At 43.9% G+C, this 14936-nt stretch overlaps 1 protein-coding gene across 2 annotated transcripts in view; it reads right to left on the bottom strand.

The window, feature by feature from the left end:
* Positions 1-5818: 5818 nt before the first annotated feature.
* Positions 5819-14936, bottom strand: part of LOC139542179 (adenylate cyclase type 6-like) — an 87734-nt gene continuing 78616 nt past the window's right edge. For both annotated transcript variants that reach the window (XM_071347287.1, XM_071347286.1), the window contains exons 21-23: positions 12255-12459; positions 11753-11877; positions 5819-8800 (exon numbers count right to left, since the gene is read on the bottom strand). In XM_071347287.1, coding sequence (XP_071203388.1) covers positions 8663-8800; positions 11753-11877; positions 12255-12459 — 468 coding nt within the window. In that variant the 3' untranslated portion in view covers positions 5819-8662. The remainder of the gene's footprint in view (positions 8801-11752; positions 11878-12254; positions 12460-14936) is intronic.

Below are 14936 nucleotides of genomic sequence, written 5' to 3'. Positions count from 1 at the left end.
AAATTCAATTGTTAAACAAATTGCTTATGTGGTCTGTCAAAATTATAAATAAATAAACATGGAAACAAATTGTTTTTTGAAAAAAGAACAAGAGACAAAAGTGAAAGTGTGGTCTTTTACTTCCCTCCAGTGGTGCTAGCTAGGTACTTCCGTATGGTGTGTTGAGAACAGAGAAATTGATAGAGATCATTAATTGGAGATAACTCGTTTTTGCTTTGAAATTACCACTGAGGACTTGCATACTTTTAAATTAGTCGACAGAGTTGGACTTCCTATGGGTTAAGGAAGGATCCAGGTCATCAGGAGGGATCAGCCGATTAATTATACTCGTGCGCAAACATTCCATATGTCACGCCTGACCTTAGAGAGCTTTTTATGTCTCTATTTTAGTTTGTCAGGGTGTGATTTGGGTGAGCATTCTATGTTCTTTTTTCTATGTTTTGTATTTCTTTGTTTTGGCCGGGTATGGTTCTCAATCAGGGACAGCTGACTATCGTTGTCTCTGATTGGGAACCATACTTAGGTAGCTTTTCCCCACCGATGCTTTGTTGGTAGTTGTTTTCTGTTTAGTGTTCTTCACCTGACAGGACTGTTTCGGTTTCGTGTATTCTCTTTGTTATTTCTGTTTAAGTGTTCAGTTTCAATAAAAGTCATGAACACTCACCACGCTGTGCTTTGGTCCGATTCCTCCTCATCTTCGTCAGACGAGCGTGACCTAACTACCCACCACCAATGGACCAAGCAGCGTGGTATGGAGGAGCAGAGGGTTCAGGACTCCTGGACATGGGAGGAGATATTGGACGGAAAGGGACCCTGGAGACAGGCTGGGGAATATCGCCGCCCGAAAAAGGAGCTGGAGGCAGCTAAAGCTGAGAGGCGGCGATATGAGGCAAGGCAGCGCAGCAGGCACGAGAGGCAGCCCCCCCAATTTTTTTGGGGGGGAGGCACACGGGGAGATTGGCGGAGTCAGGCGATAGACCTGAGCCAACTCCCCGTGCTTACCGGAAGCAGCGTGGTACTGGTCAGGCACCGTGTTATGCGGTAAAGCGCACGGTGTCTCCAGTGTGCGCTCATAGCCCGGAGCGCTATATGCCAGCCCCCCGCAAGTGCCATGCGAGAGTGGGCATCCAGCCAGGGCGGATTGTGGCAGCTCAGCGCGCTTGGTCTCCGGTGCGCCGTTTCGGCCCAGGGTATCCTGCGCCGGCTCTGCGTACTGTGTCTCCGGGGCGCTGGGACTGCTCAGTTCTTCTTATGCCTGCGCTCCACCCGTGCCGGGCTAAAGTGGGCATTGAGCCAAGTGGAGAGGTGCGAGTGGTAAGCACCAGATCTCCAGTGCTCCCCCACAGCCCGGTTCGACCTGTGCCTACACTCTGGAGGGGCCGGGCTAAAGTGGGCATTCAGCCTGGAGGAGTGGTGCCAAGGCTGCGCACCATAGCTCCAGTGCTCCCCCACAGCCCGGTTCATCCGGTGCCTCCTCTACGCACCAGGCCTCCTGTAGGTCTCTGCGTCTCCTCCCTCCAGAGTCGCCCTCCAGTCCGGACCCTCCAGCGACACCCTCCAGTCCGGAGCCTTCCGAGTCGCCCTCCAGTCCGGAGCCTCCAGCGACGCCCCCCAGTCCGGAGCCTCCAACAAGGGTGCCCAGTCCGGGGCCCACAACGAGGGTGCCCAGTCCGGGGCCTACAATGAGGGTGCCCAGTCCGGGGTCCGCTACGAGGATCCCCAGTCCGGGGCCCGCTACAAGGGTCCCCAGTTCGGTGTCGGCGGCGAGGGTCCCCGCTCTAGAGGCACTACCTAAGTGGGTCTACGTCCCTCACCAGAGCTGCCACCGCGGAGAAATGCCCACCCAGACCCTCCCCTATAGGTTCAGGTTTTGCGGCCGGAGTCCGCACCTTTGGGGGGGGGGGGGGTACTGTCACGCCCTGACCTTAGAGAGCTTTTTATTTCTCTATTTGTGTTTGGTCAGGGTGTGATTTGGGTGGGCATTCTATGTTCTTTTTTCTATGTTTTGTATTTCTTTGTTTTGGCCGGGTATGGTTCTCAATCAGGGACAGCTGACTATCGTTGTCTCTGATTGGGAACCATACTTAGGTAGCTTTTCCCCACCGATGCTTTGTGGGTAGTTGTTTTCTGTTTAGTGTTCTTCACCTGACAGGACTGTTTCGGTATCGTGTATTCTCTTTGTTATTTCTGTTTAAGTGTTCAGTTTCAATAAAAGTCATGAACACTTACCACGCTGCGCTCTGGTCCGATTCCTCCTCATCCGACGACGACACCCGTTACACCATAACATACAGTGCATTTGGAAAGTATTCAGACCTCTTGACTTTTTTCACATTTTGTTATGTTACAGGCTTATTCTAAAATTGATGAAATAGTTTGTTTTCCCCCTCATCAATCTACACATAATACCCCATAATGACAAAGCACAAATAGGTTTTGACATTTTTGCTAATAAATAAATAAATAATAATAAATAAACGGAAATATCACATTAAAATAACTATTCAGACCCTTTACTCAGTACTTTATTGAAGCACCTTTGGCAGCGATTACAGCCTTGAGTGTTCTTGTGTATGACACTACAAGCTTGGCACACCTGTATTTGGGGAGTTTCTCCCATTCTTCTCTGCAGATCCTCTCAAGGTCTGTCAGTTTGGATGGGGAAAGTTGCTGCACAGCTATTTTCAGGTCTCTCCAGTCGGGTTCAAGTCCGGGCTCTGGCTGGGCCACTCAAGGAAATTCAGAAACTTGTCCCGAAGCCACTCCTGCGTTGTCTTGGCTGTGTGCTTAGGGTTGTTGTGCTGTTGGAAGGTTAACCTTCTCCTCAGTCTGAGGTCCTGAGCGCTCTGGAGCAGGTTTTCATCAAGGATCTCTCTGTACTTTGCTCCGTTCATCTTTCCCTCGATCCTGACGAGTCTCCCTGTCCCTGCCTCTGAAAAACATCCCCACAGTATGATGCTGCCACCACCATGCTTCACCATAGGGATGGTGCCAGGTTTCCTCAAAACGTGACGCTTGGCATTCAGGCCAAAGAGTTCAATCTTGGTTTCATCAGACCATAGAATCTTGTTTCTCATGGTCATAGAGTCCTTCAGGTGCCTTTTGGCAAACTCCAAGCGGGCTGTCATGCGCCTTTTACAGAGGAGTGGCTTCCGTCTGGCCACTCTACCATAAAGGCCTGATTGGTGGAGAGCTGCAGAGATGGTTGTCCTTCTGGAAGGCTGTCCCATCTCAACAGAGGAACTCTGGAGTTCTGTCAGATTGACTATCGGGTTCTTGGTCATCTCCCTGACCAAGGCCCTTCTCTCCCAATCGCTCAGTTTGGCCGGGTGGCTAGCTCTAGGAAGAGTTTTGGTGGTTCCAAACTTCTTCCATTTAAGAATGATGGAGGCCACTGTGTTCTTTTGGACCTTCATTGCTGCAGAAATGTTTTGGTACCCTTCCCCAGATCTGTGCCTCGACACAATCATGTCTCAGAGTTCTAGGGACAATTCCTTCGATCTCATGGCTTGGTTTTTTGCTCTGACATGCACTGTCAACTGTGGGACCTTATATAGACAGGTGTGTGCCTTTCCAAATCATGTCCAATCAATTGAATTTACCACAGGTGGACTCCAATCAAGTTGTAGAAATATCTCAAGGATGATCAATGGAAACAGGAAGAACCTGAGCTCAATTTCGAGTCTCATAGCAAAGGGTCTGAATACTTATGTAAATAAGGTATCTGTTTTTTATTTTTAATACATTTGCAAACATTTCTAAAAACGTGTTTTCGCTTTGTCATTATGGTGTATTGTGTGTAGATTGACGAGGATTTCTTTCTTTTTTTAACCCCTTTTAGAATAAGGCTGTAACGTAACAAAATATGGAAAAAGTAAAGGGGTCTGAATACTTCAAACACACTCCCGGTGGTAGTATGCACCCTTTCCGTTTGTTTACCAACTCATTGAAGTAGTAGAAATTGACTACTTCAAAATGGAGATAATCTCAATGGCGCTGCCCATGCCCTCAAAGACGCAATAATGGGACAGATAGAAAGATGTGTCGTCTAACTAAGTCTATGGTTGAGAAATAAAAAGCATACATTATATATACAAAAGTATGTGGACACCACTTCAAATGACTGGATTTGGCTACTTCAGCCACACCCATTGCTGGCAAGTGTATAAAATCGAGCACACAGCCATGCAATTCTCCATAGACAAACATTGGCAGTAGAATGGCCTTACTGAAGAGCACAGTGACTTTCAACATACAGCACCATCATAGGATGCCACCTTTCCAACAAGTCAGTTCGTCAAATTTCTGCCCTGCTAGAGCTGACCCGGACAACTGTAAGTGCTGTTATTGTGAAGTGTAAACGTCTAGGAGCAAAAACGCTCAGCTGAAAAGTGGTAGACCACACAAGCTCACAGAACAGGACCGCCGAGTGCTGAAGTGTTTAAAAAATAGTCTGTCCTCGGTTGCAACACTCACTACCGAGTCCCAAATTGCCTCTGGAAGCAACGTCAGCACAATAACTGTTTGTCAGGAGCTTCATGAAATGGGTTTCCATGGCCGAGCAGCTGCACACAAGCCTAAGATCACAATGCGCAATGCCAAGCGTCGGCTGGAGTGGTGTAAAGCTCACCGCCATTGGACTCTAGAGCAGTGGAAATGTGTTCTCTGGAATGATGAATCACGCTTCACCATCTGGCAGTCCAACAGACTAATCTGGGTTTGGCGGATGCCAGGAGAACGCTTTGTGCCTAAATGCATATTGCCAATTCTAAAGTTTGGTGGAGGAGGAATAACGGTCTGAGGCTGTTCTTCATGGTTCGGGTTAGGCCCCTTAGTTCCAGGGAAGGGAAATCTTAACGCTACGAATGTTCCAACATCTAGTGGAAAGCCTTCCCAGAAGAGTGGAGGCTGTTATAGCAGCAAAGGGGGACCAACTCCATATTAATGCCCATGATTTTGGAATGAGATGTCCGACAAGCACATGTCCACATACTTTTGGCCATGTAGTGTACCTAGGTCTACACTATACCTTTAGGCCTACTCATATCTAGTCTCCATTGTTGGGGTCAATTCCATTTAAATTCCAGTGAATTTAGAAAGTAAACCTTAACTATAATTCCACATTTTCCTCATTGAAAAGTATTGAAGATAATTGGAATTGGATTTTCAGTATACTTCCTGAATTGACTGGAGTTGTAATGGAATTGACTCCCAACCCTACTAGCCCCTATCCACCATCCTGACCACTGTGCCCTCGTTTAGTTTCACTTTAAGGGACAAGTTCACTTTTGTTTGACCAAATCTGTATTTTGGATGTATATGAAATGTTAAAGGGAAAGAAAAGGGAAAGGTGAATACCTAGTCAGTTGTACAACTGAATGCATTCAACTGAAATGTGTCTTCCGCATTTAACCCAACCCCTCTGATTCAGAGAGGTGCGGGGGGCTGCCATAATCGACATCGAAGTGTCCAGACACTTTCTTTTTTTGCAATTTTCACTTGCTTTTAACTTAGCCCACCAGCAATAGACTTCCCATGCTTCTATAACATGCCATTTACATCCAAAACACAGATTGGTAAAAAAAAAAAAAGAAAAGTGAACTTGTCATTTAATCCATATAGTGAAACGGAATGTTAGCTCATGGGATCAGGATCGTGGAACGAGGCTAACTCCCATCCTAAAACCCATCTATTTACATAAAAATTCCTATACAGCTATAGTCTTGTTATTGCAGGTATTATTACTGTATAGTTACATAGGTATAGGGGCGATTTAAGGCATGGTACCCATTATTATGAACATGACATTACCAATAACTTATCCAACTTATTATTTTAATAAAATGTGCATTGCAATGAAACAGCAGAAAAACACACAGGCCTAGATTGCACATTGATTAGGGGAAGACACTGAATAGTAACATAATAATAAATAAATGATCATCAATAACACAAAACAGTAATGTATTGATGTAGTTTTAAGGGGAAATCAAACCATTTAATTTCTTCAATTCTGCTATATTGTTATTTTTGGAATGGAAAAACAAACAAACAGTATTTGTTGGCCTTTCAACTCAAATACAGTAAGAAACTAATGGGAAAAGGATGAAAAAAATGAAAAAAGGGGGAACAAAACAACTTCAATCAGAGAACCATTCCTTCCTACACACAGGTTGATCAGCATCAGCAGGCTCGTGTTCATTAGGCTCGTGTTCACAGTAGGAATCTGTTTTGCCACAAAAAACCTAAACAAGCCATTTCTTATTTGACAAGTTCAGGTACTGTAGTACCTCCCTGTTTCACTTATTTTCTTCCGTTCCTAATGAACATGACATAGGTCGAGGAAGAAGATAGATAGACAGAGACCACAAGTCACCACGGTAGGGCCTACATACTGTAACCTACTCCCTGGTACAGTACAGTGAGCCTCAGTATTGGGGGAATAAGTGGGATCAAGGGACATAAACCTTCATTTCTATTCAATAGCAATAGTACTTCACATAATACAGAAGTAGCTCTTTCCACGTCCCTGTCCTGACCTGGGAGCCTGTATTGGCACCATTAAAACTAGTTTTCTGGTCATTTCTTTCAATAATAAGTAGTAGTTTCACCATAGACATACAGTATATTTTGTACATTCATAAGATGAGTTTCAACTACTCCTTTGGGGGGTAAAGAGCATCTATGTGCCAAATACCAATACTATCGGATGGTGTCAAATACTATGGAGTACAGATACTACCATTACAGTATATGTACCTCTTATTTCAAGTTAACAGCTAGTGTTCAACCAGATAACTTTTGTGTATTCTCCTGTACATGTAACATTGTAGTGTAGGCTATAGGCCCACCGTGTGTAGATTACCACCTCCTTTAAACACAATCCAAAATCAATTTGTGGGTTTTTAGACATTAAGGGTTGGAATGGAATTGTGATCATAATCACAGTAAAATAAAAGGCATGAAGTAAAGGTGATTTAAATCAAATCAACAAACATAAAATCAGGAATGAACACACAACTCCAAAGTATAAGATATAAAAACTACACGCATAAGCCTTGCAGCATCAATTTGGCATTAGTGCGTCCAAAATGGCACCCTATTCCCTATGTAGTACACTACTTTGGACCAGGGGCCATAGGGCTCCGATCAAAAGTAGTGCACTATATAGGGAATAGGGTGTTATTTGGGATGCAAACCCACTTGTCATACAGAATCTTTAAAAACCTCACAGTGAAAAATTATGCCCCTTTAAAGATAAAGAACAGCATACACTTAGCCTCACACGCACACACTTATTTCATATAAAACATCTCACAGCAATGAAAACACTCACTCCGGTACCATGGTAGCAATGCAGTTGTTTGTTTGTCCGTCACTAAAGTTTCTGTTTTGGCTTGTACCAAAAAAATACATCTAGAGAGGGAATGTCATTGATGATACATAGAAAAGAGAAACCACAACCTTATGTGGGTTAGAATTAGCCTGCACACAATAGAGGCCCTGAAAGGAACACAGAAATCCAATCCAAGGCTGCTCTGCTTGTGTGTGGTCTCTCTTCGTTCACAGTGCACAATCAAAGACAAGATTTCTCAGCTCTCTTTTCATATTAGCAAGCATATCAAAGTCAAAAACAATAATGTGTTCGCCGCTATCAAAGACAATGACGTTGTTTTCCGTGGCCCTTGTTGTCAAAAGTGACAAGAAAGAAAAAGCTGAAAAAACAACAGGTTTGCAGTTGTTCCTTCTGCAGTCATGTCAGTTGTTCCATCCGCAGTCATGTCAGTTGTTCCATCCGCAGTCATGTCAGTTGTTCCATCCGCAGTCATGTCAGTTGTTCCATCTGCAGTCATGTCAGTTGTTCCATCCGCAGTCATGTCAGTTGTTCCATCCGCAGTCATGTCAGTTGTTCCATCCGCAGTCATGTCAGTTGTTCCATCCGCAGTCATGTCAGTTGTTCCATCCGCAGTCATGTCAGTTGTTCCATCCGCAGTCATTTCAAACAGAAATTGGTTGATGTGTGTAGAGTCAGTCCCTCATAATAAAACATTTGTTCTTTGGTCATTGTCATCCTTCTCATCCTTGAATATTTCATATAATACATATGTAGTTTTTGTTACAAGGTCGTCATGACAACAACAAAAAATCCTTCCATTTCAGTGAAAAATAAATAATAGCTCCGGATGTGAAGTATTTGTTGTGTAGCTCACAACAAAACAAATATAGCCTTTTGTTCAGTAATTTCCTTCTAAGGCAATAGGTCTTCACTATAATTCGTTAATTATATCTTTCAAGTAGCTTCGTGTCTAAAGCCTTGAAGTGAGAACAAAATTCCTGGTTTGCGTCCCATATGGCACCGTATTCCCTATACAGTGCACTAATTTTAACCAGGGCCCTGGGCCTATACAGGGAGCCATTTGAGACCCAAACCTAAAGTAGTGTGCATAAGAATACATGATTGCACACACACACACACACACACAAACACACACACACACACATTTCCTTCAGGGCTTTGAACTGTTTCTTTTTTTCCCTCATCTCTCTCCCTCCTCTCGCTCTCTTTTCTCACACACTCACTCCCCCCTCTCCCGCTCTCGCTCCCTGTCCATCTCTCTCCTCTTCATGTATTAGCAGCCAGCGGTAGTCCCGTGACCGTCCGTTAACTGCCCTGGGTACCATTGGGACCGCTGGTCAGGAAGTAGGTGGTCATCTCTCCTTTCCCCTTCACCTTGACCAGGCCTCTGTGGTCCAGCTGGTAGCCTTTGTTTACCAGGACATGGTACAGGTCTGTGGTCACCTGGGAAAAGACAACACAAGGACACGGTAAGTGTGTGTGTGCGCGCGCGTGTCATTCGTCACAGAGACACTCCACCTCGTCTCCACAGACAATGTCAGCCACAGCTACACAGCAGCTATCCTATTGTTTTCTGTTCTATCTAGGATGACCAAGGCGCTACACGATGGAAGGAAAAGTATATGATGACAATTGTAGCTGCGGTTGAAGTGGAGAACTTGATATCTGGTTACAATAAATCATAGTTGCAAAATACTGCGCTGCAGTAGGGTTTTATATACAGCAGGTGGCAGCACTGATCATAGAGGACGGAGGAGACACAATCTATATTGCTATATTGAGTTCATCATATACTATGTCATGACGTTGGCCTCTTTGGGTATAGCAAGCCCCATCCCCCTCTCCCTGCCTCCCCCTTGCCTCCTTCAACTAGGCTGCTGTGGTCAGAGAGAGGTCGTAAATTCCTGAGGAGAAGACCCTGCCACATGGCCACACAGTATAAGAGGCAGTGTAAATTTTCATAGAGAACAAAGGAATTTCTTCCACCTCACAGAACTTGAGGTACGAACAAATTTCATGTTCCGGAGAAAGTATAAAAGATCGGTGAAGAATCCAGCTACGAACTGGTCCGTTTGTTACAACTTGAGGAAGCTCATGGGAGACGGTGTGGCCACATTACCATAACGCTGTTTATATAAAAGCCTCAGATATGAGGTTTACATCTAATTGTTGTATAAGATGAATGAGTGAGTATGATACTGTTTGTAGAATTGTGTAATATGATTTTGGACTGTTTAATGAAGGAAAATCCAATTCCCTTTTGATTTGAACTAAATCAGAGGACCGCCCCTGAGCCCAGTTAGGGTCAGGCATCCTGGGACAGCCCCTTTTCTGCAATTCCGAATAAAACCCAACTTTGAGAAATTATCAGGAGACCATGTTTTTCTCCATTAGGAGGGGACGAAAGTTGCAGACCATTGCTGAATGTTTTAATCATACCACGTGGTTAAACTCTTAGACTATCGATACTGACAGAATAAGAACAAGTCTTTGATATTAATTACTAGTCTGCAGCTAGGAATTCGGTATCATTGAACGTGAAGAACGACAACCGCCGAAACATCCATTCTACAACAACATGAATGAATGTCACTCTGAACTATCCACTATAACCACGACAGAGAGAGAGAGACGGACAATTCTACAAAAGAAACAACTTTTCAACAGCGATCAAGAAGACACACTGAGCGTAAATATATATATTGATTGCAATTGTTCCCGAATGAGTGAGCGTTCATGTGCAAAGGATTAGCATTTCAATTGTTATAATTATCAACTCTGTAGTGACTTCTCAGCTGACCCCCACTCCCCGTTTTGTCCACCAAGCCGCGATGCCGGTTTAGCCCACTAGGGCACATTCCCTTATTATTTACTGTAACCATATTTACTTTGTTTGTTTTTTATGCATTTCTGTGAATTACTTAGTTAGTAATAAATAAATGATTTAAGACAATTGATGTATGGATGACTCATAGTGAAGACTGGGTTCGTGCAGATAACCAACAATTTACGACGTTTGGAATGAGACTAACGTGAGGTAAAGTAAATAATTCATTAATCAGAAGACTATGGATCAGATATGAAAATATCTGAAAAGTTATTTTAGGAAATTATAACTTTGTGATCTGAATATTTTCCTTGGTGCCCCGACTTCCTAGTTAATTACAGTTACATGATTATTCAGTTTAATCACGTAATACTAATTACAGGAATCTTTGATAAAAACTAAGTCTTCAATTTAATGATAGTAAAGACACGACAACTATATATACAAAAGTATGTGAACACCCATTCAAATTAGTGGATTCGGCTATTTCAGCCACACCCGTTGCTGACAGACAGGTGTATAAAATCGAGCACAGCCATGCAGTCTCCATAGACAAACATTGGCAGTACAATGGCCTTACTGAAGATCTCAGTGACTTTCAACGTAGCACCGTCATAGGATGCCACCTTTCCAACAAGTCAGTTTGTCCAATCTATGCCCTGCTAGCAACAACAGCAACAACAGTTCAGCCGCGAAGTGGTAGGCCCCAAGCTCACAGAACGGGACCACTGAGTGCTGAGGCGCGTAAAAAATGTTTTGCCTGTCCTCGGTTGCAACACTCACTACCGAGTTCCAAACTGCCTCTGAAAGCAACAACAGCACAAGAAATGTTTGTCGGGAGCTTTATGAAATGGGAATCCATGGCTAAGCAGCCGCACACAAGCCTAAGATCACCAAGCGCAATGCCAAGCTTCAGCTGGAGTGGTGTAAAGCTAACCACCATTGGACTCTTGAGCAGTGGAAACACGTTCTCTGGAGTGATGAATCACGCTTTACCATCTGGCAGTCCGATGGACGAATCTGGGTTTGGCGGATGACAGGAGAACGCTACCTGCCGAATGCATAGTGCCAACTGTAAAGTTTGGTGGATAGCGGTCTGGGGCTGTTTCATGGTTCGGGCTAGGCCCCTTAGTTCCAGTGAAGGGAAATCTTAACGCTCTAGCATACAGTAGAAATGGTTTGTCGAGATCGGTGTGGAAGAACTTGATTGGCCTGCACAGAACCCTGACCTCAACCACATCAAACACCTTTGTGATGAATTGGAACGCAGACGGCGAGCCAGGCCTAATCGCCCAACATCAGTGCTCGACTAATGCTCTTGTGGCTGAATGGAAGCAGGTTCCCCAATGTTCCAACATCTAGAGGAAAGCCTTCCCAGAAGAGTGGAGGCTATTATAGCAGCAAAGGGGGACCATCATCCAATGAATTTCATTGACAGATTAATATAGCATTTAAATAAGTTTTAAATGGGTGAACATTGTATGACTCTCAATGACATGTCTAACATACAGTGGATACCAAAGATATGTACAGTAATTCTTAATATCAGACAAAGTAGGTGTATCTACCTGTATGCAGTCTGGGACTCCTGTGCTGTCCATACGACTGGCCACGTTGACAGTGTTCCCCCAGATGTCATACTGGGGCTTCTTGGCCCCGATCACCCCTGCCACCACTGGACCCATGTTGAGACCTGCATGAGGAAACAAGACACAGTCAACCTGCCTGCCTGCATTGCACCACTTCACCCATCTAGAAGTAAACCTGTAAATTTTGTCCTAGAGGGCTGCAACATGTGCCGGCTTTTGTTCCAGTACAACACATCTGATTCAAATAGTCAACTAATGATAGACTACTGCAGCCCTAACCAGAATTGAATCTTACTCTGTGTGTTGTCTTTACAAAGGGACACTTTGCCACACATGTAATACCACTTCATCTGGAAGTTATTGAAGGAGTGTTTGTAGGTGTACTTCATCTGTTCCCTGAGTCTCATGGCTAGTCCTACTCCTAATACTACTACTACCATCCCACCCCACCCCCATCTCTACTATAGGTCCAGGGACTCACCTATCTTCATCTGGAAGTTATTGAAGGAGTGTTCGTTGATGTACTTCATCTGTTCCCTGAGTCTCATAGCATAGTCTGCCAGAGCCAGGATGTGTGATCGTCCCTCACGGTCGTAGGTAGAGTCGTTGAGGCCAGAGGCAGCCATGTAGGTACTACCGATGGTCTTTATCTTTTCCAGTTGACGGAAGTTGTCCTCACTGATGATCTGGGCAGTCGGGGGGTAGACAAAGGCGAGTCATCGGTGGAAAGGGAGAGAGTTACAAGCAGTGCCAAAACGCACACAATAACAAACCATACTATAATAGCTGGGTCGTTCCATAAATAGAGTACATTTTGCATCCCTTTGATACTTTAGGTAGAAATTGTGCACCAATATTGAACTTTAAAAGCCTGTTTTATTAAATTAATTCCTGTTTAAAATAGACCACATGAAACATTCAATAAATTCGATTTTTTTATATGAATATAGCGGCATTTTGTCCCTCGCCATGTTTTTCCGACTTCTAAGAAGATTTGAATCCACTTTACTCTAAAATTTGAAACTATTCCTTTAAAAAATAATTTAAAACATTGAACATTTAATATTCAAATCATAGTGTAGGTGAGCTGGTTCTACTCTTTCTGGCAATTTTCTGGTGTTTTGAGGTGGAAAACTGAGCACGTCGGGCATAACATGTCAAACCATAGATAGATAGCCTTAGGGCTGACCCCAATTAGTTGACTGGTCGATTGTCTGCTTGTTAGGCTGTTAGTCAACCGACATTGTTTTAGTCGAGCAGTAACAAATGTATATACAGTACCAGTCAAAAGTTTGGACACACCTACTCATTCAAGGGTTTTTCTTAATTTGTAAAAATTTTTACACTGTAGAATAATATTGAAGACATCAAAACTATGAAATAACACATGAAATCATATAGTATTTTATATTTGAGATTCTTCAAAGTAGCCACCCTTTGCCTTGATGACAGCTTTGCAAACTCTTGGCATTCTCGCAACCAGCTTTTCCAACAGTCTTGACGGAGTTCCCACATATGCTGAGCACTTGTTGGCTGCTTTTACTTCACGCTGCGGGCCAACTCATCCCAAACCATCTCAATTGGGTTGAGGTCGGGTGATTGTGGAGGCCTGGTCATCTGATGCAGCACTCCCTCACTCTCCTTCTTGGTCAAATAGCCCTTACACAGCCTGGAGGTGTGTTGGGTCATTGTCCTGTTGAAAAACAAATGATAGTCCCACTAAGCCCAAACCAGATGGGATGGCGTATCGCTGCAGAATGCTGTGGTAGCCATGCTGGTTAAGTGCACCTTGAATTCTAAATAAATCACCCACAGTGTCACCAGCAAAGCACCCCCACACGATCACACCTCCTCCTCCATGCTTCACGGTGGGAACTACATATGCGGAGATCATCCGTTCACCTACTCTGCGTCTCATGAAGACACGGCGGTTGGAACCAAAAATCTCAAATTTGGACTCATTAGACCACAGGACAGATTTTCACTGGTCTAATATCCATTGCTCGTGTTTCTTGGCCCAAGAAAGTCTCTTCTTCTTATTGGTGACCTTTAGTAGTGTTATTTTCCCAGCAATTCGACCATGAAGGCCTGATTCACGCAGTCTCCTCTGAACAGTTGATGTTGAGATGTGTCGGTTACTTGAACTCTGTGAAGCATTTATTTGGGCTGCAATCTGAGGTGCAGTTAACTCTAATGAACTTATCTTCTGCAGCAGAGGTAACTCTGGGTCTTTCTTTCCTGTGGCGGTCCTCATGAGAGCTAGTTTCATCATAGTGCTTGATGGTTTTTGCGACCGTACTTGAAGAAATGTAAACATTTCCGGATTGATGTTCCGTTAAATGTTCCGGATTGACTGACCTTCATGTCTTAAAGTAATGATGGACTCCTCGTCTTTTACCAAATAGGGTTATCTTCTGTATACCACCCCTACCTTGTCACAGCACAACTGATTGGCTCAAACGCATTAACACCTGTTAATTGAAATGCATTCCAGGTGATTACCTCATGAAGCTGGTTGAGAGAATGCCAAGAGTGTGCAAGCTGTCATCAAGGCAAAGGGCGGCTACTTTGAAGAATCTCAAATATAAAATACACACGTTTTTGGTTACTGCATGATACCATATGTGTTATTTCATAGTTTTGATGTCTTCACTATTATTCTACAATGTAGAAAATAGTAAAAAATAAAGAAAAACCCTGGATTGAGTATGTGTGTCCAAACTTTGACTGGTACTGTATGTATATTTGCGCACATCTCAGTGATCTAATCCATTGCAGAGGCCAAGACTAAAAGCACATTTGAGCTTAATCCGAAAATGTGGTCGGAGCCTCTGGAGCCTCCAGAGGCATGCAGAGGCCAAATCGAGCTCTGTACCGCCTCCCAAATGTTGTAACAATGCCGAGGGTTCTGTATAACTCAGCATTGACATGATTGGTTGACGGTAGGTGGGGGCGGTACATCCTGTAGAAAACACTTCCACTTCCTACAACTGCTCCACACTGCTCCACGAAGCTCAAGAAGTATGTATGCCCTGACTTCTGCTGAGGCCGTATCACCGTAAATGCTTTATGGCCAATGCAGACGTCGGATTGACCATGCGCCCACTTCTCTCTCCAGAATGCGCTCTTTCCCGCCAATTTGTGCTCATTCATTTTTTCATTA

The sequence above is a fragment of the Salvelinus alpinus genome, chromosome 17, assembly GCF_045679555.1.
Source record: "Salvelinus alpinus chromosome 17, SLU_Salpinus.1, whole genome shotgun sequence".
Taxonomy (NCBI): Eukaryota; Metazoa; Chordata; class Actinopteri; order Salmoniformes; family Salmonidae; genus Salvelinus; species Salvelinus alpinus.
Note: the sequence above shows the minus strand (reverse complement) of the source record. Positions and strands in the feature narration are given on the sequence as shown.